This window comes from Rhipicephalus sanguineus, chromosome 1, assembly GCF_013339695.2.
Source record: "Rhipicephalus sanguineus isolate Rsan-2018 chromosome 1, BIME_Rsan_1.4, whole genome shotgun sequence".
Lineage (NCBI taxonomy): Eukaryota > Metazoa > Arthropoda > Arachnida > Ixodida > Ixodidae > Rhipicephalus > Rhipicephalus sanguineus.
Genome location: NC_051176.1, coordinates 216457430 through 216478638, shown reverse-complemented (window position 1 = coordinate 216478638; position 21209 = coordinate 216457430). Strand labels below are relative to the sequence as shown.

General features: G+C 43.7%; 1 protein-coding gene across 1 annotated transcript in view; it reads left to right on the top strand.

The window, feature by feature from the left end:
- Positions 1 to 21209, top strand: part of LOC119371880 (Golgi apparatus protein 1) — an 85469-nt gene that overhangs the window by 14978 nt on the left and 49282 nt on the right. Inside the window, exons 4-8 of the mRNA XM_037642333.2 lie at positions 2997 to 3206; positions 3636 to 3881; positions 9082 to 9262; positions 15964 to 16190; positions 17302 to 17423. Of these exons, the coding sequence (XP_037498261.1) occupies positions 2997 to 3206; positions 3636 to 3881; positions 9082 to 9262; positions 15964 to 16190; positions 17302 to 17423 (986 nt within the window). The remainder of the gene's footprint in view (positions 1 to 2996; positions 3207 to 3635; positions 3882 to 9081; positions 9263 to 15963; positions 16191 to 17301; positions 17424 to 21209) is intronic.

The window sequence follows — 21209 nt, the reverse complement described above, 5'->3', positions numbered from 1 at the left end:
CATTGCAAACCTCACTTCCATCGTTACTATTTTATTATATATTTTATGCACTTTCCAGCACCATCTGCCATGTACACTTCATTTTTTCATTTACTTGTCAACTTCTGACTACTTGCACAGCACTCTGTGCAAACCTCACTTTCATTGTTATTATTTTATTACTGTCAAATCTGACTATAGTTAACTATTTTCAAGCACGACAATGCTTTAACGGGAATGCATAGCAAGCTCTATGGCTACATCGAAGAAAAATAGCTGGAACACTTCATATATCGAACATCAGGCAGTGTGCAACGGCAAAAAGTTTGCTTTTTTTCACAGGAGGTTGACTTTTTCTCGCAGAAGGGGGCTTTTCTGCACGAATTTGGGAGCACAAACTGTATGAATAGGAGGGCGCTGCAGGGAGCAAGTAGAAACTGCCGCTTGCCATCATGTGCTTTCTTCCATGATTTCTCGTCGTTGCACCCAGTGACCCATCTTGCATGGCTGCCATTTGCTTCCATCCGATTCTCTACTCCCTTTGTTAACGTGATAGCTGCCGTGAAACTGAAGAACCTGCTGTTCTCCGCAAGGTTGGTGGTGATCAATGCATTTGAACATGGAGAAAGGGAATCTGACGTCGCCGCTGCGTACAGCATTCCAAAAGCATGTCGAGTACGATAGTGAAGAACAAGGCCTACATTAGGCCAAGGCGGACCAGAGGCTTCCGATGCCTGATGAGTACGCACAGCTGCGTATGAAGATATCGGAAGATATTGAGGCACTGCTTACATCTACATTATATTTTCTTGCGTATAACCCGCCCCTGCATGTAACACGCACCCCAACTACAAAACATTGAAAATAAAAAGTAACGGAAAAAAGACCCCTCCCCCCTTGTCATATTGCCTTGAAACTGCCTTTTCTGCATTATCATGAAGAAGTGCCGTGAAGCCAACTATGGCAAACTTGTTTTGTTTTCGATTTTACTTTATGCTCGTGAACTGCGTGGTTCTATCTATGATTACATCGATAGCGACTGTGGTCAAAGCTATGACATGCAGTGGTTTCCTTTGTGCCGTGTGCCTTCAAAACTGCTTAGTCGCCATCCATCATTGTGCATTAGCGAGCCAGGTTTATTCACCAGCAGATGATGTGCTTAGCAGTTTCCTTACGACTCTGGACGTAGGCCGTGCGCGTGCCTTCAGAACTGCGTGAACGCTATGATCATGTCTTTAGCGAGTACAGTTTTGTCCACAGCGGATGCGGCACTTGGTAGCTCTTTTTGACTTCAGGCAATGCGCGCACAATTTTACAAAACTCAGTCATGGTGGAAACTGTTGAGATGAAAAGCTCTAGCCGCGGTCCACGTGCTGGCATAAAACTCGCTTGCTAGATTGTGATGGACAAACGATCATTTGCTGGCCATTTTTCTGGCCACCTGCGCGGTACACAATAAGGTATGGGTTCAGGAGCACGTTTCGGCTTAAGACATAAGGGTATTGAGCCGCGGTGACATTGTGAATGAAGTCATGAATGACGAACATTGTGGCTTTTACACTGCTCTTATGCAAAATAAATTCTGGATTTACGTATTCATCGAGAAAATTAAAATGCATTGATGTAATAGACACTTGTTTATTGTTTTCTTGTTACTTTTGATAATTTGCATTTGGTTAAGTTGGACGCTTTTTCCGGCCCCATGAAATCCAAATTAATGGGCTTTTACTCTATTCTCCGACACCCTCTTCTGTAGGTGCTTTTGTTTGGTGGATATCTGTTATAAGGAATCCACTCAGTTGACTGCTGCTGATACTTTAGATCAATCTGACAAAATTCAGGTCTTGTTACCTGTAACAAAGTTTGAAACCTGTTTTGAACTGTCTCTGGCAACCTGACCAGCATTAATAGGCTCCATTGAGCACTGATGCACTTTTGGTAATTTGTCAAAGCTGACGTCAGAATGGAACTTTCTGGACTGGCAGCTGGTCATGCAGGATTCTTAAAGTTTTCAGTGAGTGCCATTTCAGTGTTCTTAAATGCCCAAGGTTTCCCACTGTGGAAATGTTTTCTTCATTCACCATGGTTGCCAGATGATCATGCCTCTCCTTGACCTTCAGTGAATTGCTGCCTCTTCTGAATTCTTGAAACCAGTGGTAAATTGTTGGGCAGGGAAGTTCAAGGTTCCCAAAAGCCTGCGGCGGGTGCTGAAGGCTTTTAGTTTTGTTTGAACTACTTTTAAAGTAATTAAAATTCATTGCGCAAAAGTGTCCCTTTTCCAGCTTCATTACTGATATGAGTGCTGAGCTGGCAGTAACCAACATTGCCCCACAAGAAGCGGTGCTGAGAAGGGGCATTTTAGATTTCGTAGGTTAATCAATCAGTAAGGGAACTGCTATTGCTAATGGCCATGTTCCATGGAAATATAACAGTGCATTTTAACATAGTCTATCTCAAAATTTTGTAGTGAACTTCACATACAACTTTTCTATATTCCTTTGCATGCGTGTTCTTTGACTTCTATCCCAACTGAATTGAATGTGGCCTATTCAGATGTGTTTTTAGCGTTTACACCATCTGTTATGTATCCTTGATCATATCTCCCTTCTTGTGTAATTGAAGTGCGTGACATTGGCATGCTTCTACTTTTTTGCCCTGTTTCTGTTCACTTTCATACTGCTCTGACTGCAACCTTTTCCAACATTGCGGTTCTTTTTTTTTCTTTTTTTCATATTGCACTGACTTTAGTTTGTTTCTGCTTTACACCTCCTTTATCATTATAATTATTTATTGTGTTGTCGGTGTTGCCAGTGCTATTTCCAGTCATTGCTGCAACTTAACCATAAATGTACTATTAACTGGCTATTGCCTGCGAAAGCAAAGCAATTCCAAGTAACGCACAGGAATATATTATTGTAATCATTAATATTGTCTGGCTCTGTGTCTTAATTTTTTTTGCTGTGTTTATGGTGAGCGCTCACATATATGGAACTCTGCTTGATTTTTCTCTTGCACAGTTTCCTCAGTGTGTACCTGGTGATAAGGGACAGCTTCTGGCCTGTCTTATAGACCACAGTGAGAATGCAACAGAACCGGAGTGCCACACTTTCTTGGAGCGCATGCAGTCAGTGGTCTTCTCGGACTATCGACTTGTGTACAAATTCACGGATGCTTGTGACCAAGATATTAATCGCTTCACTTGCGGCCGAATACCAAAGAGTTCTGATGTAAGTGTAAACTTTTTTCGCATCTCAAAATAAGGCTGACCCTCACTGTCTCTCCCTGTTTCATTGTTTTCATATATATTTAGGGTATGTGCCCCCGATTGAGCAGGCTTAGCTGTTTGAGGGGGACAAGAAATTTTCCTGCAGAAACATTGTGTTCTGTTTTTCTTTTCTGCTGTTTATCTCTGTTTTGCAGTGTTATGCCCATAACATACCCCTATGAGTGCCCGTACAGATATTTCTAGTAGATATTAGTACATTAAATTTGAATGAATTTAAATTTTGGTAGTGTGCTATAGTGGTGCTTGTGCGCTCTGTAGTCAATCTTATTTCAACACTATTTGTACCACTATGAACCATGCTGAATTTTTAAAATGAATTTACTGGTATATATGCTAACACTTCTGTTTCATGCTTTGTTTTTTTACATAGGAGCGGCACTCACAGGGAGCAACACTTGAGTGCCTATCACGTGTAATTAACCAGCTTCAAGATAATTGTCGTCGGGAGTTACTGCACTTAGCCCGACTTCAAGGAGAAGATTTTCATTTGGATCGGCCACTCTTCTTTGCGTGTCAGGAAGACAGAGACCGCCTGTGTCCTCATGTGGCATCAGGGGAAGGTCGCATATATCGTTGCCTTCTGCGGCACCGCTCCAACAGAGAAATGAGCGAACAGGTGAGTGTAGCAGATATATTAGTGTAGGACGTAAGCCTGACTGAGTGCCATTTATGTGAAAAAAAAAAAGAGCTATATGTTACTTCGATATATCTACATAAGGATGGTGGCATTGGCAAATGCACATTGTGGTAGTGAAGTGTTTCTGCAGATCTTGTGTAGTGCTTAATAAGTGTGCATAGAACTGAGTGAAGCAGGTCATAATGACTGAGCTAGGCTATGTAGTTTTTGATGATTTGATGAATGACTGAAGTGAACAGTTTACCTGTTGTCAAAAAAGGGACAGCCCAGAGCCAATGTTTTGACAAGCTGACTGACTTGTCTTCACTATGACTTCGTCTCCCTATTTCTGTCACAGCATTGTCTTGTTCGAAGTGTTCAGTCATAGTCACTGTAGAGAAGAGAACCATGACAGCCATAGTTGTGCTTGTTACCCTTTTATTTGTGACATTGCAGCCTGATAAATAAGCGTGCTTAGCTGGTGTCCGTTTAGGGGAAGGGTACTGCTATACTTAATAAGTTCATGCAAATGGATGGCCATGACCATTAGCAGGTACTCAAACTATTAAATCTTATTTTAGTGGTTTGCAATGGAGGTATGAATACTAAATCATTTCAAAGTGCTGTTTGGAATACCTCTCATAATGAATGCTAAGAACACTTTTTCATCCATTTTTCGGCCCAGTTATAAGCATAATTTCTGGGTGCTAAACTTTGCTACATGAGATATATGGAGTAACCGGATGTCTTTTGTGGTCCAAGTGTAAAGTTTCATTTTTTTTGTCAGTTCTTAATGAGTTGCAAAAATCTAATCTTTATGAAAAAGATTATTTGCAATAAACAGACAGATTTAAGTAAATTCAATGGTTCAGCATGAAAGCATGAAAGAAAGAGCAAACACCAAGTGCACACTATTTGTCTCAATTTTTTACTTATTTTAGGGGAAAGGGAAAATACATTCAAGGGCCCAACAGCTGCACCAGTTGCGGTAATTTGATACAATTTCTTATTTTTGCACCAAGCTGAGCCAAAACCGCGACATTTGTGGAAATTGCGCCACGCTGCATCAAAATTCCCGACCAGCCTAAAATATTTTGCAGTCGCTCCGATTTTAGGAAGAAATGGGAGCCGCGTTGGCCACCTGCAGTTCGGGCATCATCATCAAATTTAATCCAGAAACGCAGGCCCTAAGTTTAACCCCACCGCGGAAGAAAAAAAAAAGGATAGCGGTTCTAATGAATGAATGAATGAATGAAAAACTTTCTTTATCCCTGTTTAAAGGGAAGGGGGCAATTGCATAGAGGGTGTGGGGAGGAACTACTTGAAGTAGGCCTCCTCTATCCTCTCAGCCCACTCCAGGATGGCCTCCTGAATGTTGGGCCTCGAGCTGCGCAAAGCAGCCTCCCATTGCTCCTCAATAGAAATTAAGTGTTGCAGGTAATTGGGGAAGAGGGTGCGTAAGGCAGCCTCACAGGATGTGGTTTAAGTCTGCTGTGGAAGAGGTGCAGAATTTACAAGAGGGAGAAGGGTAACTGGAGGGATGAATAAATTTCCTGGCCTTGTTCAGTCATGTGCCGAACGCTCTTTAAGCCACTTTTGCCACAGTACACCGTTGCCTTGCGGAAAAGCATACTAAAATTTAGAAGGTCCTATTATTACTAGCTGTCACGGGACACAGCACATTTTGTTTTCTTAATTACTCGTGCGCATGTGCCATATAATTAGAAGTACTAGTACGAGTGCTGATGTCTAAAAAATTACTGGCAATCATTCAGAGCTGTGTGTGATCTTTCTGTGGCCCTGAGAAACTAACCGAAAATGCACACCACTTTTATTTTTTTGCCACCCCACTCACGCCTGCTTTACGAATCTCCCTAATTTCGAGGTCTCCAGATTGGCAGGTTCACTTAGCATTTGCAGCGCCTCTCAAATGATTTGACAGGCGCTGCAAATGCTAATGTTGACTTTGCCATTGTTTGCACTGTGCACGAGTTAGCTGATGTTGAATGGTTTGTACATATTCTTGCTTTCTTTTCTAAAAGTAAGCCTTTGATATATTGCTCCAAATTTGGGATTTCGTGCCAAAAAATTCAGGGTTTTTTTTTCGTAACCTGCTCCAAATTTGGACTTTGGTGCTCCAAAACCAACATTTTGCTGCTCCGAAAATTGCTCCGAATCCTATTTCGGCTGTTGCACCCCTGATACATTTGATTTCATCAGTATAATCAACACTGTGTATGAGGTGGTATCGAAAAGCTTTTAGGCTAGCTCTGGTGGCAATGAAAATGGGTACATGTTGTTATCTTCAAAGTAGTTTCCTTCCACAAAAATACAGCATTCCAGTGTTTTTGCCACATTTGGAATTTGTCCTAGAAATGCACTTCTCTAAGTGTATTTAGCACTTTTTGCAATTCACACTGGATCTCTGCAATAGTTTAACCCTTCGAGGGTCAATTTTTTTCGCTGAATGCATCCCAAAAATGTGTATTCTTTTTATTGTTGAATTAAATTCTTCAGATGAATCTAAGAAAAAAAATGTCTCAAATTTTTTGGGGTGACCGTAACGTGACAAAAAAATCTTTTCTGTTGTTACATGCACATGGTTTTTTCATGAATAACAGCTAAAAAAAGCCTATATGACTGTTAAAAATTATGCGTTGCAATAAATGTCTGTGTAGTTCATAGACATACAAAAAAGTAAATGCACGAAGTGGCGTTAAGTGGAAACACGGAAGTAGAAAAACCCACTTTTTATCCAGTCAGCATTGTCTCGGCGCCCACTTTTGAGATGTCGCTCGCTCATCAGCATCTCAATCTTAAATCGTAGGTAATGCCTCGTATGATGGGCTGACATTTACTGAATCAGATTCTGATTCAGTAAATGTCAGCCCATCATACGAGTAAATGTCAGCCCATCATCACAATCAGATTCTGATTCAGCTAGACTCGCTTCTGCAGCCGAGAAACCGGCGCGCACTTCCATAGCACGGGGAAACTGCGCGGGTGCGCACACTGAAGAAAATTGTGTAGTTGTGAGCGTGTCTGGAAAGCAAAAACAAGTCCGAAAACCAATAATAATCATTCGTCTTATTGCCAACGAAACGGAAGTGGCTTTTGTGAGTCCCCGAAACGGGAAATTCAACCACTGTGGCATCGTTTGTGTCAGTCAGCGCCTGCACAGAAACAGGTGTAATCATGTACCGGGGAGCAATAAACGAGATCGTAACAAATCTGTCACCTTTTGAAAGAATCCAAACCAGAAAGCCATCAGTTTGCGGGCGCAATAAGCGGGAACCGGCTGAAGGAAGAAACCGAAACTAGCTGGCTCACCACTGTAGTAGAGCATATAAAAGAAACGGAGAAGCATCGACGCTAGGAAAAAATTCCGCGTATTCCCACAGTGTGGCTGCACATGCCAAGCAAGAGAAATAATCGAAAATGGTGTGCGTTTTAAGCATACAGGCATGACTTACATGTATGTCTTTGACCGTCTTGTGGCTGTTCCGGATGATGTACATGTACGTCTTTGACCCTCAAAGGGTTAAAAACAGTGATCTTCAAGCTGGATGTTCATCTTCGTGAAGAAGGCGAAGTTCTCAGAAGCCAAATCTGGAGTGGTGGTGCATGTGAAAGGGACATCACCTTGTGTCTCACGAAAAATGTGTGAGGATAGAATGGTGACAGGAGGTATTGTCGTCATGGGCCATCCAGTTTTTCACATGCCACAGATAATTGCACACCAGAGGTGTTGTCGCTTTCGGCAAATGTTCTCTCTCAGTCACGTTAAATACTGCCTGTAGGAAACTCACTACTGACAGGCTGACTACTGGGATCGAATTCTCGATGCACAATGCTGCTTTCGCCAAATGTCCCCTCTCAGTCACGTTAAATTCTGCCAGTAGGAACTTACTATTGACAGGCTGACCACCTAGAACAAATTCTTGATGCACAATGCTGCAAATGTAAAAAAAAAGATGAACAGCATGCATCAGATTGAATTGTGTACCTGCCTTGCCCTTTTCACTTGTGGTGATGATGGGCTTTTCCAATGAGACGACTGGTGCTTCAGCTCAGCGTCATACCCATAAATCCAAGTTCTGTCACTGGTAGGGGTTCTCAACATGAAGATTGGGTCATCCATTGCAAACTGGGGGAGTTCTCGGCACACTTCGATGCAATGTTTCTTCTCCTGTATCAGCAGCCTAGGGACGAATTCAGCGGTCACATGACGCATGTTCAAATCACTTGTGATGGTTGGCTGGACTGTTCTGTATGACACATTGACAATGGAAGCAGTGTCATAAATCGTTTTCCGACGATCCTTGAGCATAAGTTGCTTACTTACGACTACCACTTTGGTGCTCTTTGGCTAGACCTGGCCTTTGCATTGTTAAACACATCATGCATAAGTGCTGAATGGTTTTCATCATTTTGCAGTCTTGAGCTCTTCTAATGTGATCTTGATTTCTTGTCATTTTCTAGGGATGTTGTTCTGATCTTAATGCCCATTTTTCACTCAAAACACCTTGCACAACTCATGACAGCATCCCTGTAAACTGGCTGCATCATGTGCAATGTCTCGGTGGCAGATGTTTCACTAAAGTTTTAAGATCCACTCTTTCTACAAGCTTGTGCTTATGTTGAAACCACAGAAGTTGTCACGCACAAGGCCACTAACTGCACAGCTAATAGCACTAGCTGCACAGCTACTGTTCCACACAGGACACTGGCTCTTGGCACGCTGACTTGAGAAAGGCTGCCGAAATGGCTGTGCATAGCATCTGTACTATGGTTGAAAGCAGCAGCTGTGATGTATAGCATTATTTATGAAAGGCCGCACATAGTAAATAAGTAGTTTGCAGGATTTGCACAGGCTATAAAAAGCATAACATGATCAACCACATAGTGTACCAATTTTCCAACCTGTGATTAATTCCTTCACTGTGTTACCAGTGCACTAACCCTTTGCTTACCATCTTGGGATAGCTAAATTTTGAAGACAGCAGTTGTGGGTATAGGTAAGTATGGCGTGTGAAGAAAAAGAAGGCATTGTGTCCTTACATTCTGCCATCAAGCTTTTAACATGGGAATTGCTGAAATGATGGATCAAGCTTCTTTTTTAAGGCTTGCACAGTGCACTAAGCATCCTTTTTGCTCTTTTATTGCATATGTGAATATGTGCTGTACATGATACATGCAGTGCCGTGAGAAGCTGGCCCAGAGGGAGCAGCTGACGATGCAGGACTTCCGGGTGAGCCAAGGTCTGAGTGGAGCATGTCTGCAAGACATCCGCATGTATCGCTGTCGTGAAAAGACCTCAAATCGTCGGGAGTTCCGCTTGGCCCAGATCCTCCTTTGCCTTGAGAATGCAATGCACAAAGGTAAACATGAATATTGACCAAATCCAGAAGCCATGCTTTTGGTATTTACCTCGCATAATTACTTCACATTGTTGGAAAGCCAACAATTACACTCAGTTTAAAGTGACACTAAATCTAAACACTAAATCAGGCCGATAAAGTAGTGTTTCGAAACTTTATTTTCATCAAATCTAGGGTAAAGGTGTGGCCATTTTCTACTACAGCAGCAAATGGCCATGCTTCAGTACATTGAATTGAGTGCTGAATTACACCTTCAACTGCAGTACGTCTGTGTGATATCATAGATGTAAGTGTACTTTCTTGTATTTGGGCTGTTGTGGCACAGTAAAAGCTCTCAGAACTTGCTAAATTCTGCTATAGGGGCTAGTTGGTTGTACATCTTGGTGGTAATCGCACTTTCCTGTGCGTTAAAAAAGCGCGATTACCCCCAAGTTGCTAAGTTCCATCTTCAGCTCCTTTAGAATACAGTGTAGTCCATCTTTACCAGCAAAAATTTAGGCAAACATAGTGAAAACCCATTATGTCATTGCAAGCTGGGGCTAGTGGAGGAACTTCACAAGCATTCCATATGACACCTTAAGCAGGCATAAAACGATAGTTTAGATATTTTTACTTAGCCTCTAAGCAATCCATGCACTTCAAAAATTGCTAGCATGCTTTCCATTGCCTCCGAAGATAAGTTGGTGAATGGTGTCGTTCTCCCAGGAATCAATGAAAAATATGCATATAAGGTTTTCAAGTACTTCTAGTTGCATTGCTGTAAACTGATATGAACAAGAGCCCGTTTCTTGGATCAGTTATAAGTTCTCTCGCAACTTCTGAAAAATATCTGTCTGAGCAGGAGTTACAACACCCACATCCCTCCTTAAATAACCAGCACACACTTTTTAGGCATAAGTGCTAGCAGAGGCGGCTACTTTTTAACTTGGTAATTTTTCAACTGGTTTCAGCTGTCCTCAGAATCGACTAGTTGAAAAAAACATTAAGTACTATATGCCAGCAATTCAGTAGGTGAGGTTTGGATCAATGCCTTTCCAAGGACTGCTGAAACAAAAAACAAATCAGGCATTGTTAAAGATGTCATATACTTCAATGTTATTCCACTTGCAGTGTCGTCCTGTGAGCCTTCCTCTTCTTCATATGAAGGATGCCTAATCACTGTTGTTTTCGCTCACAGAAATGATGTCTGAATCATTATATAGCTAGAAATAAAAGTACCGCTTTTCCTTGACGATAGCATTTCTAAAACCAGGGTTACAAACTACTGATTCCATTCACTGTGAGAATGGATGTAAACGAAGCTTTGATGAACTACAAGGCAAAACATCACACAACAATAAGTGTGCCGTGGTTCGCATAGACAAATGCATCTGTAATGGTCAAAATTGTGATGGCGTAAAAGTAAAAGTAAATTTAAAGAGACCCAGGCATAAAGCAGAAGCACACACACACATCAGACTTGTATTGAACACCTCACATATGGACACGGCAACATGCGCGAAGGTTCCCTGGAATACATTTAAGATTATATGCAGATATATATTGTGGGGATTGTGAGTACCTCCTCTTTCTGCCTCATCATCCCCCAGCTCACATGTTATGCCGGCCCTGAACTAGCTCGATTGCCTGGAACCACTGCTCAGCAGCAGCATAGCGGACACAGCTTGCGCTGGACTTTGTTTCCTGTGCAAATCGTGCTTGCCGTGCTCCCTCATGCAATCGAGACACTGCGCTAGCATATGTCATTGAGACACGCCCTACCTCATTGGCCGCCTGTGACGGCCCTTGGGCCCCCTCTCCACTTGAGCTCTCTTCCGGCTGGCACTCTTTTGCAGCAGACATATGCTCAAAGACCTGTAACAAGTTGGCTGCACGGTGCCTTTGCAGGCACTTCTCGTGTGCATGCCTGGTGCACCCTTTCTTTGGTTAGCCCACAACACCACAGGCACGCGTACTCAATCGGTCTTGCAGTGAGCCTTCCTTTGCTCGCCATCCATGACTGTCACATTGTGCCGCATCCTGGGTTAATAATAAGCCCACATTTATTGATGATCTGCCTTGAGTGCCTTTTCTGCACCGTGTCAAAGAATCAACGAACCTGGCCGCAGTGTCTTTGTGCACTGCAGCGTGGAGGAACGTTGTGTCCTTTCCTTACTGCGCTCATAGGGTAAGCCTCACGCAATCTCATCTCACAATATTAAATAGTCAAAAGTAGGCACGCAGCCTACAGCTCATGTAGAAGCAACTATCACCATGTTGGGGATGTCATGGAACAGGTGTCGGATGGCAGGGGTTTTAGAACAGGCATCACAGAGCTCATGTGGAACAGGTGTCGGATGGCAGGGGTTTTAGAACAGGCATCACAGAGCTCATGTAGCTCTGCACCACGGTTGACGAACAGGAACTTCTGTGTGCCTGGTTTTCGATGGCGGGGTTGTGCTGATCAGCTCGCATCAGCAGCAGCCCACCTTGTGATGTACAATAGCTGGCAAAGTGGCCCTGGCTCAGCTTTCCCAAAGGATCACCAAGCAAGGCTCGGAACGCTGCACCAGCCTTCCTTGACCAGTCGTCCATCTAGAGAACAGGCTGAGGTGGCCTCTCAGCTGTTGGAAGTGTTGATTCGGGTTCAGGCATAACGACGTGGGGCAGCAGTTGCTCCTATGGACCGTATGCCTACTTAGGAAGGAAGCTCTGCACTGGAATGCTGAACCTCGCAAACTACTCATGCCACGCTTCACGGGCCGCCACTGCCAGGATTCACAAATCGGTTTCCTCTACACTAATGCACAGCACGCTCAAATTGACTTGCACTTCATCGCCACACGGTGCACTGTCTTCATTTGTGGTTTGTTTTTCACTCCCACATTATTGCAGCCATCGGAAGTGCCTGTGCTCCCAACCTGTAGCATGGAAGTTAGGATATGTTGCTGGCAATTGGACGGTTAAGTTAGAAGTTAACTTAGAAGTTAAGGGGGGAAGCGGGTCTTTGAGACCGAAAATCAGAAAAAAAATCGAATTTTTGAAAATGTTTTATTTGGATTCTGCCGCTACTGATGCATAACCTCGCCAATTTTCATTCGTCTTAGATCAGTATTTTAGCCGTGACAGCATTTTATGTGCCATCAGCGAGCTAAATTTTTAGCGATGAACGCGTAAAAAACGGGCTTATTCAGCGCTGCGCTGTTGCCGTTCTACGTTCCCTACGGCAGCCATCTTGGTCGCATTCGAAAGAGCCGCGCTTTTTCTTGAATATCCCGCCGCCCTTGTTTCCGTCCACTCAGAATTCATGTAGAAAATCCGCGCCAAAAAAAGGTCCCTCCGCGTGAGCCTATTGGCACAGTGAGCCCACGTGACTAAATAACGCCTTCCGATTCGTCGGGCCTCCCGCGCTGTCTGCTACAGTGCACGCAAAGCGGCAAGTGATGTCGCCGTAGTATAACTGTGTTGTTCTCGTCGATTTTCGTCCGTAAAGTTCCAACCCGCGCAAGCTGGCAAGAAACTGGAGCAGGCGTTTTTATCATCCTCAACAAAGACTGCACGTTGCGGCGGCTTACTGGCACGGCGCCAAGCGAGCTAGACGAAGTGCGCCGCAGCCGCCGGGAGTGAATTAGGCCTACGCTCTCGGCCGCGTTTTGGAACTTTGATCGTGGCGAAGCCACATCGAAAGTTGCGCAGCGCTCATAAATTCGAAAAAAAAAAAAAGCGAGATCACGGCTCGGGTGCATCAGAAGCGCATCCAGCGGAGGACGGCGTGGCGGGGGAACGCGATTCATCGGTCGAAATGCCGACTTCACCTGTGTCGGCGGCCGCCTCGACGACGTCAGTGATAGGCAGCGTGGTAGAAGGATCGACACGACGTTCTTGACTAGCGCCGATCGTGCGCCAACAGCAGAAAAAGACTGAAGATAAGATCTCCGGCTTATCGGCAACTTCCGCTAGCGAGCGCAAGCTGCGGACGCTCGCAACAGCGTGCGAGGGCTCTGACCCGTCGGCGGCTAACTACGGCATCGTCGACTTCTCCGCAATCAACAAACTGCTTGAAAGGACATACACTGGGGCCGTTTCGATTGGAAAATGTGATAAACTACTCTCCTGGTGTCTTCTAAGGCATTTATTTGCAAAGTAAAGTATTTTTACTTGTGTAGCGCTCCTTGAAGATACAGAGCTTTGTTTTTTGCTTTTTTCTCAGTTTCAATTTTTTGGCCACCTTTCATTTTTTAGCGAGCGTTTCTCAGCTTTGGTGCACTTGACTTTGATCATTTTTGTATTACTGAAAAGCTGGATGTTTAGTGAGTGCAACAAAGTGTCATATGTTATTATAGAAAAGCGTAAGTTTTTACAAGAGAGAAAATAAAAATATATTTTCTCGGTAATCGAATGGCGAACTTTGAAGCTTCATAACTTTTGTTGTAGGAAAGCTAGAACCATAAAATTTTCTTTTTGAACTCTGATAACTGTAGAATGCAATGACATTTAATTCAGCAGGATCCGAGTAGCCAATATATCAAAAAGGTGATTAAACGAAATTTTAATGAATGATTAATTTAAAAAATTGTCATAAGGGCTACATAAAAACTGAGTTCATATTTGATATTTACACATGTAAATACATGATCACCGAAGTTTTCATCATCCTAACTTAAATAAAAAGATGCTTCATGTCAAAGTGCCTCTTCCCCCCTTAAAAACAATGCTTTGAGTCTTTTCTGATTTTCTCAGTTTCATTTTTTCAGCCAGTGTGCAATCTTCTGATCACGTTTTCTCAGCTTCCACAAGTCCAATTTTAATCATTCTTCTTTTGTTTAGAACCTAAGTGTTTGGTAAGTGCCGTACTGCTACCAAGTAATGCAAGATAATGTTATTTATTAAAACAAATGTCACTTTTGATCAAAGTAATCGAGCTGGTACTGCAAACATGAACTTCAAATGCCTACAACTTTTGTTCTAGACAAGCTAGAATGACGAAGCTTGTTGTTTGGCATTCCTTGGTGACAGTAGGTTATAATGACATGGAGTTTAGCAAAAACTATGCAGTACATTTTTTTGGAAAGATGACAAAAGATTTTTACCAAAATGTCTCTGTTAAGGAAGAATGGTATAACATACATTAAAGCAAGCTGTGTATTTAAGATCAGCATACAAAACTACATAAACCTTGAAATTTTCATCATTCTAACTCAAATTTTGAAAAATATTTTTCAAAGGCCCACATATCCCCTTAAGTTAGAAGTCTGAGGATGGTAAGAGGAAGTGTTTGGTTATGTGGCAACAAAATTTTAAATACTATAATGTTAAGCAGTTAAGGTTTGTTCAGAAGGTCTTATCTAAATGCAAGGGGACCTCATGAGAACTGTGAATTCGTTCGAACTAGAGAGAGCCCCTTTGAATACAGCAACAGATGAACTGAGCCAGATTTCTGGATAGGTATTGCCTGCACTTCCTTGTGCATGTATGCATGCATGCATATGGTGGGTGGACAAGCACACACAGGCTTTTTTTACGGGGGGGGGGGGGGGTTGTTTAGAGGCAAGTGTGTGGGAGAGTGCAGAAGAGCATGCTCATCTCTTCCTCTGTGCTGGCCTTGGGGTAAGTGGTTATTGTTAGAAAGTGGTTATTGTTAGAAACAGAACAGGTGGAGCTATTCTCTGCAGCCCACAGAGTGGCTTGGCTGACAGAGAAGGGATTGGGGAAATAAAAGAATGGAAGAAAGAGGAGATTTGAACCATTGTAACCTCTGTCGACCAACTAGCAAAGGCTGCATTCACACATGGCGGCTACCATGAAGTTTTCCTGGCCATAAGCATGTACAGCGGTGAGCACTGTTAGGGTGAACACGCGAGCGCGTGGCCGACGGCACTATCAGCAGCCGCGTAACAGCCATCGTTGGAAACATTGCACATGCGCAGCATGTGCTTTGCGATACACTCTTTCCACCGCGCGCACTGCGTCATAGGTATGCTTGTTGGGGATACGCTTGTGTGCGCGCGGTGGAAAGAGTATTTCGTAGAACGCATGATGCGCATGCGCAATGTTTCCACCGATGACCGTTACGCGGCGCCGACAGTGCCATCGGCCACGCGCTCGCGTGTTCACCCTAAGACTGCTCACCGCTGTACCTTGTAGCGAAAGTGGCATAGGAGAGGGGCAACGTGCAAGGACCTTAGAAGGTCTTTGCATGCCATTGCATGTGCATTGGAGCAACAGGTGGGAAGGGGTGCTGGATAGCATGAGTCAGTCTGGCCATGCATACGTGCTTCATGTGGCGATGGTCGCAGCAGCTGAGCAGTGCTTTTTATCTTGCAAGTAATCAGTGGTGGTTACAAAAGCTGGGGTGCGGGGGTTGTTGGACAAGCATGCAGCATGCCTGCCTGAACTGACTCGTGTGAAGCAGTCACACTGATCTGTTAAATATTTGGCCGCAATATTAACGTGGTATTGGTGACAGTGAACCCTTCAAGATTAGTAATGGCTTGATTGTGGGTTAGTTGATTAAGGGTCATGGGGAACATGTTGAATTGCAAAAATACAAGGGAATGATAAGAAGGTGATGCACACGGGCTGATTAGATAAAGCTAGATTAGACTGGGGCTGCTGCCCAAGCAAGTCCTGCACATTTAATGACCTGTTGCAGAGTATTCCTGCAGTGTAGAGTTGCTGTTATTTTTTATGTGTGTTAACACTGCCCTGTTTTTAATACTTAGACTATCCAGTGGGAGCTGAATGCCAGCAGGAAATGTTGGAGCACCGTCGCTTCCTTCTTGAGAACTACCAACTAACACCAGACCTTGCGTCGTCATGTGAGCAGGATATTGCAACTTTTTGCCGGCGGCGTCTTGAGCCCAATGGCAAGACACTCCACTGCCTAATGAGGCATGCCAGACCTTCAGCTCAAGGGAGCCAGCGTCTTTCAGACCAGTGCCGTCGACAGGTCAGCACAATCTTTCACACACCAAATTTATAATTTTACCTGGTTTCCAAGGGCTGGGTTGTATAGGAAACTTTCAAGGTCCTCTTTCTTTTTGGAGCAAGGGGGGCAGGGTGGGATACAGTGTGAAGGGATTATAATGTTTTAAAATATGTTTTGCACAACCATATGGAAGTTCCATTTTTTAATTTGCACCAGCCCTACAAAAGTAGTGGTAGCCCCCAGCCATATAATTGAACATGAGCTTAGACTTTGTTTCTTTCACTGACAATTACGATACTGCCTAATGCGTATTCTGAGCGCAGCTGTTTAGGTGTTTGATTTTGCAGTAAGTTGTGGTGCGACTGCCTTGCTAACCGCTCAACACATGAAGGGGTGCCTAAGAGCTGCGCTCTAGAACTTGTTTATTATGGCCAAACTTGTGCCTGTAAAACTAGATGCAAAACCTAAGAGTCCGCTGGAGCGTTCCACACACAGTGTGCCTTCAACCAATGCATGTCTTCTTCTCCCAAGCCTCGCAGGTCAACCAACTTTCTTGTACCCGTGCGCGTGAGGCATGCGTTGCGCTGTCACAAGAAGCGCGAGCAGGCACGAGGCATTGCAGACGCTAACACAGCGGCTCGCTGCGCTCCACGTTCGCTCTCTTTCATCCTTGTTCGCTCTATTCTTTACGCCGACGACAGCAGTGCCGCTTAACGCAGGAATGGGCGCCTAAGAGCTGCGCTCTAGAAAATAAAATAAAAATGAATTCTCGGGTTTTACGTACCGAAACAACGACATGATTATAAGGCACGCCAAATAGTGGATTAACTTTGACAAACCTTGAGTTCCTTAACATGCATGTATGACTGTTTTTTGCCACACATGTTAGCTACCATCAGCCCATGGTAAATACATAGTGGTTCATATGCTATCCTGATGCAGTTTATGAACAACATTGTTTGGTTTCAATTTTGTATGTGTGCCATAACCCCTCCTCCTCAAGTCTACAGGAGTTTAACGAATATTCAAGCTCACAGGTTGGCAGGTGTGATTGCTGTGTATGTTATGTTGAAGCTTTGCTACAAAAGTGTAAGCCCATTCCATTTTTTGGTTAACGCGTTTACAAAACAAGGTGGAGCATGTGCTGAAGGTTTCCGGGGCTGGAGAGGATTGGCGAGTGGATCCTGTTCTCCAAGAAGCCTGCCAATCCACTGCTTCACATCTTTGCCAGGATGTCAAGCCAGGACGGGGAAGGTATCAGGTTATTTTGCTTTCCCTAACTGTAACAGCATTTTTTTCAGGGTCATTGAGCCTGTGCAGTTGTTCAGAAAAGTAATGCTACATAGCTGAATGAATTTATCTGCACTTTAGTAATCTGCAGAGCACTAGAGAAAATCAGATTATTTTGTAGTCTATGTGTGGAACCTGAAATTGAGTGTTGTTCTGTGGTGGTTGTACTAGCATATGAAGGCTGCTCCTTTTATTTCCATGACTCATTCATGTACTTTGGGGAATTAACCTTTTTTTCACAGACCTAAAGTGCAGAGACCCATGTCATCAATACTACATATGAGACAGAAGTCTATGCCCAAAGCATTTTTGTACTTTAAAGGGGCCCTGCGACACTTTTGTGACTGCCTTATTTAGCACTGCAAATGCGTGTAGTAATGAATGCCGAGACGAACGCAAAAAGAATTATGCAAATTGGTGCCCGAAAAGTGAAGTTATTAGTCCTCAAAGTTCAGAACTCAAGCAGACGACGACAAGAAACGTTACCTTTCTCATTTCACTCTCCCACTGACATCAAAGGCCGGTTCCGATCACCGTGCACGTCTTATAAAGACATAACGGAAATGTCACCTCATGGTGGCCTTCACACAGTACCTTGCTACCGCTCTTTTTGACGGCTCTTTTTGACGGCATTTTTACCATGTTTACGACGAACCACGTGTGTCAGCTAGCAGACACTACCATGGTTTGCCGTGTAGTGCACACAATGAGTCTGGAAGACCTAACAGACCTCGAGCGCGAGCTCTTGCGACGCAGCAACAACTTGCATGTTGTGCACATCGTTGCAAATTGAAAATGCGTCGCTGAGCCCCGCACAACGCGAGGATGGCTCCGAGGGCTCAGACGAAACGCTAACGCTCGATGACGCGGAAGGCGTCGGCCGGTAGGCGTTTAGATTTTTTTTTTTTCGTTGACAGCATCATGCCGAACCGAGCGTTGCGTGTTTCGCAGGTGCCGATGTGGCCGGTGTCGCTCGATGCCGCAAAAGGCAAAACGTGGAAGAGTATCGTTTGATTACCATTCCCACCAGTTCCACAGCGCACCTAGCATCGTGTTCGTTGTTTTGAAAATACATCGGTTAGAAACAGGAATGATTTGTTTCTGAGAAAGCATAAAAGGGGGTTTTGTTCCTTTTAGGGCTCCGTAATATGGCCTAGCTACCACGATATGAATATTACATGGTACTTGTCGCGTCAAGCCAATCAAAACGTACGGCCTTTGTTGTCACTGTCACATGACGAAATGTCACTTCCCATAAAAATAGCCGATGTGTGTCGCTGTAGTCCAAAATCACGATTGTTTATCCGGTGAAATAAGATTATAGCATACCTGCCAAGTCTCCCGGATTACCCGGGAGACTCCCGGATTTTGAACGTTTCTCCCGGTTGTACGGGTCATAGGAAAACCTCCCGGAAATCCAGTTTTGCCCCGCGCATCCAGTGCTTTGTCTGGCCACGTCTGGCCACATCCTAAATGTGTTATAGGTTATATCAGCCATTAATATTTCGTAGATGATGCGTTTGTGTACATACAAAATCTTGCCCGACGAAATAACTGGTTAGCAAGCGACGACAGGCCTCGCAGTGGAGCGATGTTATCGCATGTGCCCTTCGCGCGACGGTGACGGCCGGGTCGTTTCATCTCTGCTTCAACCGCGTTCTCCCTAGCGCTAGTGCGCTTGCTGTCGCAGTACCCCCCCCGTTTAGTAGATCTCCCGGATTCCGTTTCTCCAAACTTGGCAGGTATGTTATAGCAGCTTCGTTTTCAGCGTTGCCACTTGCGCAACGATGTCGGCGCATTCTACAGTACCTGAACAACTGTTGAAAATGACATGCTTAATTTGTGTTGCAGGGCCCCTTTAAGGTTGCTCATAACCATATTGCTGGCCATCATTAATGTTTAATTATCGAGAGGTAAACTGCAATGAATGTTCTCTACAGGCGGCAATAGTATAGAATTGTCTTTTTGTTTTAATAGCGAATAATTCTGCTGCCAAAGTGTAAGTTAAATATTGCACACTTTATTGGGCAAACTTGAGCACAGCAAAGCAAAGAACGTTCACAGTACAACGATAGTGGTGAGTACAGTTGTCAAATTGTAGAAATCTCAATTATGAGTTCAACACATCAGCTATGTGTACATACATCACTGTACATTCCAGCATAATCACTGGTTCTCGTGTACATTCCAGTATGTATGCCACAATTCATGCCACACAAGCAATCTGATTACAAACAAGATTATGCTCAAACCTTATAATAACGAAACAGGACGTAAGGAAGTACTAATGGATATAATGAAGTAAATAAAATTCCCCTTGAAGTACCCATGGAGATAATTGCATTTGAAACCTCATTTGTATGAAATAAAATTGACCTGTCACTGGATATAATGAACTAAATTTGTCTGCAAAAGAAAAAGTCCGCGCGCTTTTGTGTTAACAGCAACTGTTAGGTGCAGAAATTTAAAACTCCTGTATCTCAACTACTGTCACACGGCGAGCTGCACGCAGCCGCACGCAAGTAGCAGCTCACTGCCATCGCACTTCTCGCTCCCTATCCAACTGCTGCATGCTGTGAAGGCCTGTTCAGCTAGGCATTGTCAGGGCTTGGCCTCACAGATTACAGTGGCCTTCGAGATTGGGTTGAATTGATGTCAGAGACCACGCCTAATAGAGGAACTGTAATGCCTCGCTGCGCAGTGCGGTGGTGAGCCGTTCCTTGTGTGCGCTCGTTAGAATGACCAGAGCATCTATTTTTCCCATTACGGCGGCCCACAAGCGCCACTGAATGCTGATGTGGCGAGGTGGGGCATCTGCGATTGCATCTGTGCTGAATTAAGGGCCGTGAGCGGCCGAGCCAAGCTGGCGTGACGAGGTTCATTGGCCTATGGCTTGTGAGCAAAGTAGGCATGTTGGGTAGCGTACTGCTTGTTTACAGTGGACATTTTTCCACTCTTGTCTTGTCTAAACTGCATCATCATTTCACTGGTTTAGTTGCAATGTGGGTTAGCCGAACGGAAAACCGAAGTGAAAGACCATAGCATTGGAACAAAATGTGGCCGTCATAAAGGCTGTTCTGCTAAGAAGTTGCATGATGCTGACACCAAAGATTATTTTGCTACTTTAAAAAAATTTTGTCGCATACATGGCTCTGTAACATTGCATTAGGCTGCAACACCATGTTCTGACTTGTGTCCGTGTTTGCCCGCCCTGTCTTTTTAGAATGTTCTTTTTTGTGTGCTTAAATTTTTTTTTCACTTTATTAGGCATACATTGCAGTAATGTACAATAATAAATATAACAAAGTACTAGATCTAACAAAATATTTTCGGCTCCCCCTTCATCTTCCTTATAATGTGGTTTCAGTGTACACCTTATAGAATGGACGATAACATTCAAAAAGGTTCCGATACATGAAGGCACATCTTGCATAAAGCAGTGACTTCTCAACTTTTGTTAGCCATTGAAAAATGGTCACTAGAAAAACAAACAAGTACGCATGGCAGTATTGCATCATGTTGAGCAATTTGCTGTTGTGGCATTGTTCTTTTAGAACTGAACTGTATATCATATAAAGACAACAGTACTTTAATAAGATATGTATACATTGCATTGCATTTGTTTTGACTGTTCCGTCTGTTTATTATGTGGACTTCTTAATTGAGGATTTGATAACTGTGTATTGCTTCTCAGCTGATGTACGAATACGGTATAAATGACAGTTGCCACTTGTTTGTTGAAGTCACATG